The sequence below is a fragment of the Ceratotherium simum genome, chromosome 29, assembly GCF_057802395.1.
Source record: "Ceratotherium simum simum isolate JZ-2026a chromosome 29, ASM5780239v1, whole genome shotgun sequence".
NCBI lineage: Eukaryota > Metazoa > Chordata > Mammalia > Perissodactyla > Rhinocerotidae > Ceratotherium > Ceratotherium simum.
Window position 1 is genome coordinate 10,345,001 of NC_141928.1, and position 15,876 is coordinate 10,360,876.

Sequence of the window (15,876 nt, forward strand, 5' to 3'; positions counted from 1 at the left end):
GCACAACATAAAGCATTTCCAGACCTAAGAGGATGGAGAATAACTCCAAAGAATTAGGTCCTGTGACTCATTTTGCATCTAAGAAAGTCCTGTCAATGGGGAAGCCCAAATAAGAAACAAAGAGAATATCAAAATAAACAGAAAACCTGGCCTGGAACCATCCCCTTGTTGTCATTTCTCTCCAGGATTTGGTCATTAAATGAGCTCTTCACCATCATTAACTGTCACGGTGGACAATTACCCAGAGAAGAAACATTTTTCTGAAGTTCTTTCTTAGCCATACATTCTACCTAACTTTCCTTTCATTTGTTTTCATGTTCCATTAAAAAGAACTGGGGGGTGGGGGTGGGGTGGGGAGACGGACGGAGACAACAAAACAAATAAACAAAAAGCCCCTCACTTTCTGAACTTTTAAAGATCTATTTAAAAGATCTCCTTAGAAAAGCCCCTCGAATTGCTTCTCCAGTCCATCTGTTTGGACTAGTTGCACATCTTTCATTTCACTCAAGTTCCCTGTAATTTTAAGATGTTTCTAACTCCATCACAGATGTCACATAAAATTTGGCCAAAATGTGTTGTACGAGGAGCCAGATGTTGCATCCATGTATTAAATACCATACCCCTCACTGCTAACCACCTACAAAGGCTACCAAGCCAGCACAGGTGCTAAGGAAATGCTAAGAAAGACAGCAGACTAGAATCTGCGGCTACATTAGGTAGCAAGCACTGCTGTACTTAACTCCAACATTCTAGCTTCATTATACACAGCAACAGGTAAATTTCCCACTTGTGCTATTTTATTCTTTGACAGACCACTATTGACCTTAAAATGATACATGGAACAATACAGTTAAAATAATCATTAGTGATAACACTTTGCCTAAGTGCTGAATTAAAAACCACTACTAAGTGTGCAAGTTCCAGAATCTACCAGAAGCGAGCAGCACTCGCTATGAACAATGGGTTTATAGGCTCTGGCGATCCACTCATTCACCCTTTATGAGAACACGCCCGTATTTTAATTCAAATCTTCCTTTACAAATCCACTGTGTCCTCAGTATGGCTCTTGTTTCCTGGCCTGTGGGACAGGGTTTTGTGGCATAAGGCTGCCGGGGCCAAGTAGGGGGTGAGCACCCAGTACGTACCAGAATTTGGCGTGGTGGGTGAATTGGTCTGGTTGTTCTGCACAGCTGCGGCTACTGCGTGTGCGGCTGTCACAGCTGTCTTTGCAGCGTAGAGGTTGGCTTCTTCCTGAAACTTGCCGATATTCTTCTTGTACCTGATCCGTTTGTTGCCAAACCAGTTGGATACCTACAAATTGCAGGGACATGAATGAAGGGGAAGAGAGGTCAAGGGGGGTGGGGTGGGGGAAGCCAAGCTTACAATAATAATTGTTGGACACCAAGGGGATACCTTGGGAGACACTCAATTCCAAGCCTGCAATCACATCCTGTGGATAATGCATAATGGTTTTAGGGGTCCACTTTCTCTTCTGGCAAAACTCTCAACACTCCTGGAATAATACCGCTTAGCCACAGTAACACTAAAATGGCTGGGGGCGCTGTTCAGTAAAAAATATTCGATTGGTATACAGCAATTAGTATATAAATGATCAGTCCCCCCAAAAGTAGCTAAAAAACTAAAGGAAATAGTTGTTAAGTTAGGTAGATAATAAGAATACTTGAGAAAGAATGACTTATTCTTTTTGGGTCTAGAACAATTTTGGCAGCTGTATAGTAGAATGATGTCTGGCCTGCTGAAAAGAGTAACATCAATTAATAATGGATGAAAAATCTCTTTGTCTTCTGCCTTAGAAGATACTGTATGTCTGCCAAGATGGCTTCTCAAGCTCTGCCAGTTAACATGCGAGAAGGTCACAACTTGAAAACTCAAGTAATTCCAATAAGGTCAAATGCAAATACAGAGGAGCAGCTCTGATTTCATCAGGTGGAATATACTGATTTCTTTCACAAACTACTTATGATATCAGCTAGCGCAAACGGAAGAGATTTCTAAAGAGGCTCTTGGCAACTGGCAGATTTCATCACATTTCATTGACAGCAAAACTTCAGCCCAGGACTCATTGCTCATAGTTACATTACATGTTCAGGCATCTGTAGCTCAGCTATATAAAGAAGCAGCTAAAACCCACACAGCCATTTGTAAGAAGGTACCCACTTGCTATGTGAAAGACTCTGACCTCTCTTTTATTAAAGTAACAATTTAAAAATGCTTTTCAATAATTTCTTAATAATCTGTCAAAGTGGCATGTTGCTGTGTTATCAGGCTGGTGGGACACTGTTTCACCCTGAACAGCTCTTCAGAGGCCTGTGGAAAAATAAGGAGTAGTATCAGCCTCTCCAACCCAATTTACACCAATGGGCACACTTGTTGACCATCTCTGCCAAGTCTTTAATTGCTCTGGAAATAGAACTCTCATTCTTCAACCTACAGGGCACTCATCCTTCCAGAAGAAGCCAAAGAGCTCTGGCAAGGGAGCCATGTGAGGAAGACAATGTTGGCCTTGCTGCTGCCCACATGCTGTCCCATCCTGGGGAAGCACTGTGTGCACACATGCACATGCATACACACGCAGGCACAGTCACTGAGGACCATGCAGCAAACATGTGCATAGCTTCCTCAGAGAGAAACAAGCCAAAACTCATCAGGAAGTAAATATGTTACAGATGAGGATTCCCTAGATGTTTCTGTTCCACCATCACTTGTTCCCCTCTGAAGGACTGTATGTATCCCTTCCTTCCTTCATACCAAACAGCAGTGGTTATAATAACTATCATTTAATGAGTATCTCCTATGTGCCAAGCATTAAGCAGAGCCCTTTGCATACATTTTTTCATTTAATCTTAATCTCAAGGGCTAGGTGGTTGGTTGAGGTGGTTACACAGGCATCACACCTGTCCCCAATCCAATGGCCTTTTCTCTCTCCTCAACTCGTTTGACCTCTCAGCAGTGTCTGATACTTATAATTACCATCCCTCCTTCTCAAAGCTCTTTCTTTGCATGGTTTCTGTGACATTCCCTGACGCACCAGAGTGTGTGTGTGTGTGTGTGTGCGTGCTCGCATGTCAGTGTACTTTCTCCAAGACTCAGCTCTTGGCCCTCTTCTCTCTTTCTCTGAGCAAGCTTCTCCACATTAATGATTTCAATTATTATCTCTGTGTGGATGACTCCCAGATTTCCATCTCTATCCCTAACATCCATGAAGAATTTCAGTTCTCGATTTTTAAGACATTTCCATATAAATGTTCTGCCATAACCTCCAACTCAAGAGGTCTAAAATGGAACTCTCATATCCTCTCAACTTGCACCTCCTCTCGTGTCTCTTCGTGTTCTTGCATCTCCACCTCCAGAGACTTGGTACCTCACAAAGTCCCTGATTTCTCTGTTGGATGTTTTAATGGATATACGGTTCTCCATTTGGAACTAAGATCCGGTTCCCTTTCACTCCACTCACTTGTCTTAGTTTCTAGACTGTCACAACATTAGGCTCTCAAACAGCCTGGAGGGACCAAACCCCACCCTGCTGCTGGCCTTCTCTGCGCTCCCTTCTTTGAGCCCCACATGCTTGAGGCAGGTGCACATGATAACTGTGTAGGACGTGGTAGTGGACAGAGGAGTTAGGAGAGGACGCAGGTGAGAAGGCAGTGAGGGCCTGAGCCAGATAGAGTGGCAGGAGTTGGACAGAGCAGATATCATGGAGGAGAAATAGGCAGAATTTGGCCACTGACTAGCTGTGGAGGTCAGGGGAGAGGGAGAAGCCAGAGACGATGCGGATGTGGGGCCCAGGCCTCCACAAGGATGGAAACAGATGCACTGGGAGGGATTTCTGCACCAGGAGAAGTCAGCATCAGTGACTATTACGATCCATTCCCATACCAGAATTATATGACTCCAAAAACAAAAGTTTAATCAAGATGGAAAAAGGACCCTAAAGGAACCCATTCTTATTATGCTTGTTAAAGCAAGTTCTCTTAGACCCTACCTCACCTTTCAAAAGTGCGTTCTCAGCTCAGGAGGCAGCCCTAGAGAGCTGGTTTGCAAAAAAGCTGCTTCAATATATAATATCACTCTAGCTTGTCTGAATAAGGCTGTCAGGCCTTTGAAAGAGTTAAATATTGACTATATCTATAGCGCAAAGGGAGATATTCCTGATTGAGAGGGAATTTGGCATTTCTTAAGCATAATTAATGAAAATTCTCCAACTCTGAATTTAGCAACAAAGGCCCATTTTAGAATTCTCCTAAATAATTCTCTGTTGTATTCTGTACTTTGTAGTTAATATTACCTTGACAATCAGAGAAGCTATAATACATTAATGAAACCTAGCCTGGAAAATCAGATTACAGCTTTATTAACAGTTTCATAATTGAGGAATCTCTGTACCATCGAAGGTCTCATCTCTAGATATGTAAGAATCCTGTGTTTATGCATACCCCTGGACCAATCAAACAACAGTCATCACTAATAAAGGTTTATTTAATTCTCACAGTAAAATTTTAATATCACCAGCAGCCTGGGGAAGCTTTAGCAAGTGGATTTGCTTGACATCAGATCGTTTCTATTCTGCTAGTCCCAATACTTCTTAATCTTTAATATCAAGGCAATTAAAATTAATGGCCACTCATCCAAAGCTACTGTGGGCAGTGTTTCCTTGACATCAATTGTTTGATGGGATTACCTAGAGGTTAAACTAACAAGCAAGGTTTAATTGGAAGCAATGAAAGAAGCAGTGATCATATGTTATGTTTAACCTGCATAACCACATCTAAATGAATATCTAAAACTGTTAAACTATTTCTCAAATTAAAATATGCACGTCACATTCTGATAGCACAGATTTTGGTATTGTAGCAATAAGCTATTCAGACCACACTGCTGCAACTGGGATCAGTGTAGTTAATGTATAATTCGACACCTAAGTTCAGGAATTTTTTTCACCTTCTAAAAACAGATGGATACAATTAGTTGCAAAAGAACCCTACCTTCACCTAGTAGGAAGCACCAAAAGCTACCGATAGCATGTGGCCCCCTCCTACACAGTGCTCATGTGGGGCCAGGCTGCACACATGGGGTTCTAAACAGAGCAGAGCTTACTCCATCTCTGAACTGGAATGGTCTGTACATTGGTCCCAGAATAGAAACACAAGCAGGAAATTGGTGGAGAGAAAGGCAACACACTGTCCTGTGCTTCTCTTTTGAGCCACATATCAAGGATCCATGACTCTGGACTGTGCAGAAGGCGAAGGGCCAGGCAAGAATTTTACGATTAAAAATGATAATAAAGACACAAGTACTCGCCTCCTTCTACTGATGTTCATTGCTATCAGCTCCCAGACTGTGAGCCTCTGGTAATCAGGGCAATGAGTAGTGAACATTCTGCAGGTTGCTAATTTTCTGGAGCCCTTCTGCAAGGCCAAGCAGCGGCTGGAGGAGCTTATGGTCTCTCCCACTTACTATGGCCACGCATTTCCCCAACTCATTTCAGCTGCAGATCGCCAATCGCTTTCAAAAGGTAAAATGTTTTTATATGTGGAATCTAAAAAAGACAAACTCAGAGAAGTAGAGTGGTGGTTACCAGGGGTTGGGGGGGGGGGCGGAATGGGGATATCTTAGTCAAAGGGTACAAACTTCCAGTTATAAGATTAACAAGTTTTGGGATCTAATGTACAGCACGGTGATTATAGCTAATAACACTGTATCATGTACTTGATGTTGCTAAGAGAATAGGTCTTGAATGTTCTCACCACAAAAAAAGAAATGATAACTATGTGATGGGGTGGAAGGGATAGCTAATACTATGGTGGTAATCATTTTGCAGTTTATAAATGTATCAAATCAACATGTTGTACACCTTAAATTTATACAGTTATGTGTCAATTATATCACAATAAAGCTGGAAAAAAGTAAACATGTTTTCCAAATAATATAATAATAACTAAATTCAACTTTTATATCACTTTTTTATGTTTCTCGAAAAGGTACTCAGAACCTTTGACTCAGAACCTTCAACTGAGGTAGGTAAGTCAGACATGGTCAGTAGTATATAATGGGTGCTTGGGACTCAGGCTCTGGTTTCAAATCCAAACTCCGCCATTTACTGAGTGATTCTGGGCAGCTTATTTTAGTTATTTTAATGTCTCCTCTCATATACAATGAGAATAATAAGAATATATCTTCCTCATAGAATTGTTGGGTGCATTAATGGTTTTGGCCCATAGTGATTACCTGACAACAGTTAGCTATTACTATCACCATCACCCATGTTTTATCAATGAAGACACAAGAGATCCGGACTATACATGAGTTGCCCAAAATCATCCAGTGAAGTGTGATGGATCCAGATTACAACCCCAGGACTCCCTGTCCACTTTTTCCTTTTTTTTTTGTTAGCTGCCTGAGCTAATATCCGATGCCAATCCTCCTCTTTTTTTGCTGAGGAAGATTGGCCCTGAGCTAATGTCCACGCCCATCTTCCTCTACTTTATATGGGACGCCACCACAGCATGGCTTGGCAAGCAGTACATCGGTGTGTGCCCAGGATCCGAACCTGCGAACCCCAGGCCATTGAAGCGGAGCGTGCGCACTTAACCACTGCGCCTGTGGGCCGGCCCCACACTTTTCCTTTTTTTATAATCAATTGGGATATGTTTTCTGAGCACCTGTTATGGTCAATACTATACTAGGTGCCATGGTGAGATGAAAAAATAAACATGTACCCCTACCTGCCTAGAATTTATAATCTGGTTATTGAAAACAATGCTAGACACTCAAAATAATTAGCAAAAATTGCAGGATGGTGATGATCACATGCCAAGCTATAGAGTACAGATTGTAAGTACAGCAGGAATTTGAAGGAAGGGAGGTCCCAGCAGGTCTGGGAAATCAGGGGAGACTTGAACCGGACCTCAGCTTCAATTCAATTCAATAGTATTTTTATTGAGACTCAGTATTTCAGAGGTACAAACATCTAGAAGCACTGCTGACACAAAAAAGCCAAAAAACACAAGCTTCTGCCTCTCTCTCTCTGGACCTCTCCAAGATCCCAGAGACTTATTCCACTCTCTAACTTAACTCTCTTGTCCCTTCTTAACCTCTAAAGCCCTCTTTCTAGTAAAAGAGGAAGGAGAAGTCATCCTAAAGGCAGAGGAAAGGAGAATCAAGGCGGGTTTCTGCAAGAGGTGACACCTGAGGGGAGGACGTACAAGCGAGGAAGGCTTCTACTGGGGAGAATGAGGGAGCAGGGAGAGAGGAGGAAGGCAGGGGTACAGGGACGAGTGCAGGAAAGGCACCTGGAGGAGGCAGGCTCTGACTAAGGAGCAGGAAAGGGAGAGTGCTCTAGGCAAAGCAAAGCCTGAAGAGGAGCCCCACAGGTTACCCCACACCTCCCCCTCCAAGGGCTCACCAAGTGGAGGAGAGACTGAGATTGTGCCCAAGATTTCTATAAGTACAGTGGGGGAATGGGTTCCGGTGAGGCCACCTGAGGCCAGGTGAGGCAGCATTTCCACCCAGGTGTGTATCCTTTGTCAGTGGTCTGTGCACTTTTTGCTGGAATACTCTCTAAAGAAATTTTGAAAATCAGGTACCTGCTCACACATTTTTTTCTCCTTTGCACATTTTTTAAGTCGGCATCTACAATTTTTCATTATAAGTTTATATAGTTGTAAACAACGTTATTTCAGTATGTCATAAATGTTGACATTTTAAAATAAAACTCTAACACTGTACTTTAAAATGTATCCAACCAGGGCCGGCCCCATGGCTTAGCGGTTAAGTGCGCGCACTCTGCTACTAGCGGCCTGAGTTCGGATCCCAGGCGCGCACTGACGCACCGCTTGTCCGGCCATGCTGAGGCCACGTCCCACATACAGCAACTAGAAAGATGTGCAACTATGACATACAACTATGTACTGGGGCTTTGGGGGGAAAAAAAAAGGAGGAGGATTGGCAATAGATGTTAGCTCTGAGCCTGTCTCCCTCAGGAAAAAGAGGAGGATTAGCATGGATGTTAGCTCAGGGCTGATCTTCCTCACAAAATAAATAAATAAATAAAATGTATCCAACCAAATATAAATAGAAAAGCAATTGATACCCACTATCCATTTTAAAAATAAACTTTCTTTTCTTTTCTTTCTTTTTTTTTGGTGAGGGAGATTGTCCATGAGCTAACATCTGTGCCCATCTTCCTCTGTTTTATATATGGGATGCCACCACAGCATGGCTTGATGAGCAATGCATAGGTCTGCACCCAGGGTCCGAACCTGCAAACCCTGGGCCGCCAAAGCGGAGCACATCAACTTAACCACTATGCCATCGGGCTGGCCCATGGCTTTTCTTTAAGAGTTGAAAATTTTGCATTCTTTTTTGTTCTTGGAAGTATATGTTCATTTCACTTCCCTCCCATGTTATCCTAATGCAATACACTTTTATGCTCTACAAAAGAAATATATGGAAATGAACATTTTAAACTTTTTATTTCTTGTAATTATAATGCTCTACATGTTGAATATATCTTTCTGGGTTAAGTTATCATTACAGTTAATCTAAAATTGATCAAAGCAATACACACACTTATTTTGATAAATGAAAATACTTATTTTGACCATCAAAAGTAAGATTTTCTCACACATGCATTTCTTAATCAGAGGGGAGGGGGGTTATACAGTGCTGATTGAAGGAGGTTTGGTTATTACCGATATTTCACACAATCCCTTCCTGGGCACCAGAGCGGGTCTCGCCCTTTGGGGTAATGGGCCATAGTATTGGGTGGGAGTATCCTTTTCATCAAGTGGGAAAAGGGCAAGTGGGAAAGGGGGAAGGGAAAAAGGCACCCCACATGATGCACTTTCTGAGGCACACGGATTTGAGGAAGGAGAATAGATACATAAGGAAAGCTAGCCGGTGAAAACCTTAAAACCACGCACACCCTTTGGAAAATCTTCAGCTACTTTGTGGATCCTGTGGAGCCTAGTTCAGACTGCAGCCTTAAGGGAGCAGGCTAACTCGGGCTACATTTTAACTTGTGTGAGCACAGTGTGGGAGGTCCTTGGATGGGGTGTGCCTAGTAAAGACCTTTAGCTCTAACAACGGGGCTCACTCAGGCAATCACTGCTATGTGCTACAATGACCTTTGGGAGCTGGACAAAAAACAAGTTTGTCAGTTTCAGGAAATTAAAAATGTTCTGATTAAAGAAATAAACCTAAGGGGGTAGATACAGTTTACTTTTTATTTAGCATAACCTTTCTGCAGAGTAAGCCAGCAAATATGTACATACCCTTTAACTCACCATTACTAAGAACTTATCTTTAGGAAATGTTTAGAGATAATTGTGCAGAGAGATTTGCTACAGTCCTACTTACAGTAGGAAAAAAAGGAGATTAATTTATAGCACATCTGTATAATGGAATATGATCATTGATTAAAAATCACGTTGAGCAAGAAGACTTACTGCCCTGGGGAAATATTCACAATATATTGTAAAGAGGAGGAAAGCACATTTTTTTGCTTTGCATACAGTATAAGAATTTTTTTTTCATAAAAATACACATAGACATACATAGGTGTGCACATGCACACATATGCACACACGTACGCACAGGAAAAAAGTACTAGGACATACCAATATGTGATTATCTTTTAGAGTGAGTTTATAAGTAATTTCTATTTTCGTGTTTTTCTGTGTGTTTTCAAATATTATCCAAATTGATTTCAGATAAGCAGGTATCGGGGATTTTTTAAATTAGAAAAAATGTAGTTTTCAATGAAACAAGTAACCACTATGCTTTTTAAAAAAGCACTTAGAAGTCATTTAACAATCTTTAAGAGTGGAAGTACCAGGCCTTGTGCTGGCCCACACAGCCACAGGAATCAACAATCCCATTCCTGTATTCTATCTGGAGGACGGGGTTAGCACATCCAAAAATTCTTGAAATAATTAAAATCAGACACTTTGTAAATCTCAAGCCATTAAAATTTCCCAGATTGCTTTGCATTTAAGAAAAACTCCATGTTCAAATTAAAAATCTAAACCATCTACAATGTGTCTGTAGTCACTGAATGTCAAATTATTAATTAATTAGCATTAGTTGTATCTTACATTTCTAATTCTATCACTACATTTACTTATCATTTTAGTAACAATGTTAAATAAAAGAGAAAAATTACTACTTAAAGACTTAATCTTCAAGAGGCAGAAGTGCAGAACTTTAGAGTTCATCCTTAGTTTTGCTTCCTTGCATAAAATACGTTAGGGAGAGGATCAGCATTTGTTTGGAAAAGAAGCAGCTGACACTGAAACATCATTATTGAAATTAGCAAACTGAAAATTTATGAAGCACACATCTTAGAAAAATCTGCCTTTGTGTTTCCCATGTTTACTTGTGATGCATACTTTATGGACTGTGCCTAATTAAATGCAACAGATTATGAAATGTTGAAATGCCAAGTTGTGTATAATGGAACATGTAGCATATTTACACAGTAAACAATTTTACCTCTAATAAATAGTTGCTCCCTAATCAATATGTTTCCATCCCCATTATATGATTCAATTTGAAATGAGGGATGGAAGCCAGATACGGTTAAATTTTTAAAGTTAATGTTAATAAACTAAATCTCGTTCTACATGGTGCACATTCAGTAAAGTTTACATAAGGACAGAAGGCTGGACACACTGCAGACAACCACATGCGTGCATTCCCTTGAGAACCCCGGGGCCGGTTGGAGCAAAAGCTTGAGAGCTGGACAGACCTGCGTGTGAATTCCAGCTCTGTGTTTTCCTAGCTGTAGTACCTTAGTCAAGTCACATCATCTAGGGTCTCCTTTCCTGGTCTGCAAGACGGGATAACGATGCCTACTCCTCACGGACTGTCGTGAACATTAACGGAGATAACATGAAAATGCACAGGCATGTGCCTGGGATGTACTAGGCACCCAATAAATGTTAGCTCTCCTGTTTCTTAACACAAACAAGCAACAAGAGCAACAACAAAACCCTCTACAGGCTATGCTCGCTTCCTGCTGTCACTAGCTTGCGTCACCCTTTTCACAGGAGTTCAGATTCTGGGAGATCCAGTCCAGGCTCCCAGTGTTGGTGGGGTACCAGCAATGGGGAAGAGGCAGCAATGAGAGAAGGGAAAAGGGGGTGCTCCTCTGCACACCTGAGCACAATAAACTTCCTACAGAGGAGGGTAACGCCCAGACCAAGAGCTCCTGTCTGTCACACACCTGCTGGGCTACTGCTCTGCACAAACAGCTGACGGCACTACCTATGCCTCCTCGTCCCTCCCCACTCCTGCCCCCACACAGCCACTTGCAGGACAATGCATTGGACCTAGAATTGATGAGAAACCTGGGTTTGGATCTTACTTGTACATACATTTCTAACAGTAGCCATCAATGGAGAGCTCATCATGAGCCTGCCATCGCACCAGGAACTTTACATGTATCATCTCTTTTAGCCCTCAGACACCCAGTTTTACTGATGTAAAAATGGACGTCAGAAAGTTTATACAACCTGCCTGAAGTTACACAGCCTTTCCTGTGCTTTTTCCACTATGCCTTATCTAATAACACCTGTTTTTTTCTTGATAACCCATAAATGTTTTGTGTGTGTGTGAGGAAGATTGGCTCTGAGCTAAGATCTGTTGCCAATCTTTCTCTTTTTGCTTGAGGAAGATCATCCCTGAGCTAACATTTGTGCCAATCTTCCTCAATTTTGTATGTGGGATGCTGTCACAGCATGGCTTGATGAGCAGTGTGTAGGTCCATGCCGGGGATCTGAACCTGTGAACCCCGGGCCGCTGAAGCAAAGCACACAAACTTAACCACTACACCACCAGGCCGGCCCCCATAAAAATTTTATTAAAATTGTTTATTCAATTTTCTTTCTTTTCCATTGTATTAAATGGCTAGGGCTACAAAGGTATATTCTATCTTTTCAGTGCAAAATACTTCAGCTCCTTTATGGTTAAAATGTGGGCTAGGCCAAGAATCCAAACCATTTTTTTTTCTTTTTAGAATCATTTTTTTTCTTTTTAGAAAATAAGTTCCAAATTCCTAACAACTGACTTGAAAACCAACTTCTAAAACACAATCCACTTCTAATCGGAGAACTGAACAAACAGAAATTCAGTTTCCATAGTATTTGAAATAATTTAAAACAGATTCACTTGTCAAGTACTATATTTTTTTTATTTGAGACTGTGAAAAATTTTATTGCCATAATGTACTGACACCCTTACAGTCTGGCTTTGCCCTTTCTACTCTGCACAATAGACTGGTAACTGCTTGTGACATTCACAAAGAGGCTCATCCGCAAAAGTATATAAAGCGGCAGCCACAGGACACACAGAACAGATGACACCGTTCATCTCCCTGAGACACGTGCTGCTGGTGGTTCTAAATTACCACAGATGGTGTTTTCAATCAAAGATTTTTTTTCTTTAAAATTTCCTCTCTCATTTAAAAAACTAAAAATGTGGTAGGTATACAGCTGCACAGCTTCCTCCATAGGCTCCGTGGAAAGCCTCTTGGACAGACTTGGAAACACTGACATCACAACTGTGGAACTGCTTCCATCAGCTGCACTGAAAGGTGGAGCCATCTCCCAGGCAACACATGAGCATCCCGGAATGAAAACTCAAGAGCACTCTTTTTTTTTTTTTTTTTAAAGATTTTATTTATTTATTTTTTCCCCCCAAAGCCCCAGTAGATAGTTGTGTGTCACAGCTGCACATCCTTCTAGTTGCTGTATGTGGGACGCGGCCTCAGCATGGCCGGAGAAGCAGCGCGTCGGTGCGAGCCCGGGATCCGAACCCGGGTCACCAGCAGTGGAGCGCGCCCACCCAACCACCAAGCCACGGGGCCGGCCCTCAAGAGCACTCTTTAAACAGTAATGGACTAGATTTTTTGTCCAGATAAGTTCCATGTAAATCTAATTCCTGTATCTGAAAACATCAAAATCTATCCAGTGTCCTACGTAAAGAAATCCTAGAGTCAAGCCTTTTGTTTCATGGAAATCTTTCTTTATTCAAACACCACTCCCTAGCAAATACACACCCCCGTTTTATTCTCTTTTTAAAAATCCAGAAAATTGCTTTCCATTTATTCAAAATGGGAATAGCTATCCTCAAAAAGTATACTATCTTTTCCACATACATAATTAGTTATCACTAAAAATGAATCACATGCGTTTTTAGAGTAAAGAATACAACAAGGGTGGGTCTATTCAGAGACTAATCATAGACACAACCCCACTTGCCCCCACACTCCTCTGGCTCTCACCATTAGGGAACCTGTGAAAACCTGGGGGCTGGCGGCTGAATGCACACTAGTTTGCTGGGCTCAGGGCCTCTGTTCCCTCTTTCTTTTGGAACCTTTACAAGGCTCTGTATGCACATCACACCCAGCAAGAAAACTCTCATTGCGTGGGTGACAAATTAGCATTTATTGAGCACTCATGATATACCAGGCCCTGTAATAGGCCTTCTACATATATGATCTCATTTAGCCCTCAAACCTCTGAAGAAATTATCATGATCCTAATTTTACAGGTCAAAAAATGGAGACTTCAGGTTAAATAATTTGCTTAAGGTCACACTGCTACTTAATACTGGCAGAGTGGAGTCTGAGTGGCTTTTCTGCACCTTCCCACACTAAATGTACAGTCATCTGGAGTTAAAGTCTCAATTTCTCAAAATAAGTGATATGAAAGGATAGCACCACTACCTAAAAGGAACACAAGTAACAAAACTTAGTAGTGGTAAAAAATCTGGTGCACCTGCAGGGCAATGGTCTACATATTTTAACTTTAGGAAGCCAAGAGGGAGAAAAGGAAACTATTTATACTACTTCAGAACTTCTCTCCCTTGATCTTCCACCCAGTCACCTGACAAGGGCCCAGTGGGGGTAATCCAATTAGCTCTTTTTCGTGTGTGTGAGGAAGATTAGCCCTGAGCTAACATCGGATGCTAATCCTCCTCTTTTTTGCTGAGGAAGATTGGCCCTGGGCTAACATGCCTGCCTATCTTCCTCTACTTTATATGGGATGCTGCCACAGCATGGCTTGACAAGTGGTGCGTCGGTCTGCGCCTGGGATCTGAACCTGTGAACCTCGGGCTACCGAAGCGGAGTGCTTGAACTTAACTGCTACGCCACCAGGCCAACCCCAGTTAGTTCTTTTACCCGCTTCCACTCCTGGGCTCCGAGCTTTGCTAGGGCAAGTCACAAGCCCAGGTCATTGGCTGGCTCTGCCAATGATTCTACCTTTTGAGACTCATCTTTGACCAGATCATTCATGCCACACACATTTAAAGAGTGCCCAGCAGGCACTGTGTTCCCCAGTGTGGGCCCTGACTCTTCCCATTACCTTTAGCCTCCCAAATCCCTCACCCTCATTCTGTCTGTGACCATATGTCCTCTTGTAATAACAACAGTTGTAACATTTACACAGGGCTTCTTAAGTGCCAAGTACTATTCTAAGCACTCCACATGTTAACTCATTAAGCCCTCATTAACAATCCAATGAGGTAGGTTCTACTATTTCCCCTATTTTATGGATAAGAAAACTGAGGCATAAAGAATTTAAAAAAAGAAAGAAAAGGGAGTGAATATCTGAAAAGAACAGGTATATTTAGAAACATTTTACAAAGAATATAGAAGACTGTGAATTGCCTCTGGAGAGGGGGACTAAGAGTCTGAAATAGAAGGGAAACCTGGAAGAACCAACTTTTGGTTTTGTGGAGCCCTACTGTATGTTTTTGTTAAATTTCCTTAATTTCTGCACTTGTCTTTATTATTCCCTTCCTTCCACTTTTTTTGGTTTAATTTATTGACCTTTAATACCTTGAGATGGGCCCTTAGCTCACTGATTTTCAGCCTTCTCTCCTCCTATACATATATATAACACATACACACACACACACACACACACACACACATATATAATATATATTTAAAGCTATAAATTTCCTTCTAAGCATGGCTTTAACTGCCTCCCATGAATTTTGATAGGTGTATTTTCATTATTATCCAGTTAAAATATTTTCCACTTTCCACTGTGGTTTCATTAACTCATGAGTTATTAAGAAATATATTGCTTTATTTCCAAACATATGGGAATTTTCTAGTTATCTTTTGTTATTGATTTTTAGTTTAATTCCACTGTACTCAGAAAACATACTCTATTTTTTAATTATTCAAAATTATTTAAATTATTGTTGTAAATTATTTAAATTATTGTTTTAAATTATTTAAATTATTTTTAAATTATTTAAATTGTAAATTATGTTTGAAATTATTTAAAATGTATTGAGAGGTGCTTTATGGCCCAGAATATAGTTAACTTTCAAAATGTTCTGCAAGTGCTTAAAAAGACGTACTCTGTGGTTTTTGGGTACAGTGTTCTATACATGCCCATTAGGTCGTTTGCTAATCATGGTCAAATGTCCTATATCTATGCTACGCGAAGTGTGGTTCCAGAACCATCAACATCAGCATTACCTGGGAGCTGCAAATTGTCAGGCCCCATTGTAGACCCTTTGAATATGGCCCAGGAATCTGTAATAAGCTCTCCAGAACATTCTTATGCATGCTAAAGTTTGAGAAGAACTGTTCCATGTCCTACTGATTTTGTGTGTGTGTGTGTGTGCGCGCGCGTGTCTTCTTCTGTTACAGAAAGGTGTGAAAATTTCCTACAGTGATTTTGGATTTATCTATTTTTCTTTGAAATTTTGTAAGTTTTTGCTTTATGTTTTTTGAGCTTCTGCTATTAGGTACACACAAATACAGAACTGCTGTGTCATTATTATTTAGTGCCTCTCTTTATCTCTAGTAAAACCTCTTGCCTTGAAATGTTC

The 15,876-nt window shown here is 41.1% G+C and overlaps 1 protein-coding gene across 3 annotated transcripts in view; it reads right to left on the bottom strand.

Annotated features, from left to right (window-relative positions):
- The window catches only part of PBX3 (PBX homeobox 3), a 211,180-nt gene that overhangs the window by 5,390 nt on the left and 189,914 nt on the right, over window positions 1-15,876 (bottom strand). For all 3 annotated transcript variants that reach the window (XM_004423459.2, XM_004423461.3, XM_087419081.1), the window contains exon 6: window positions 1,146-1,311. In XM_004423459.2, coding sequence (XP_004423516.1) covers window positions 1,146-1,311 — 166 coding nt within the window. The remainder of the gene's footprint in view (window positions 1-1,145; window positions 1,312-15,876) is intronic.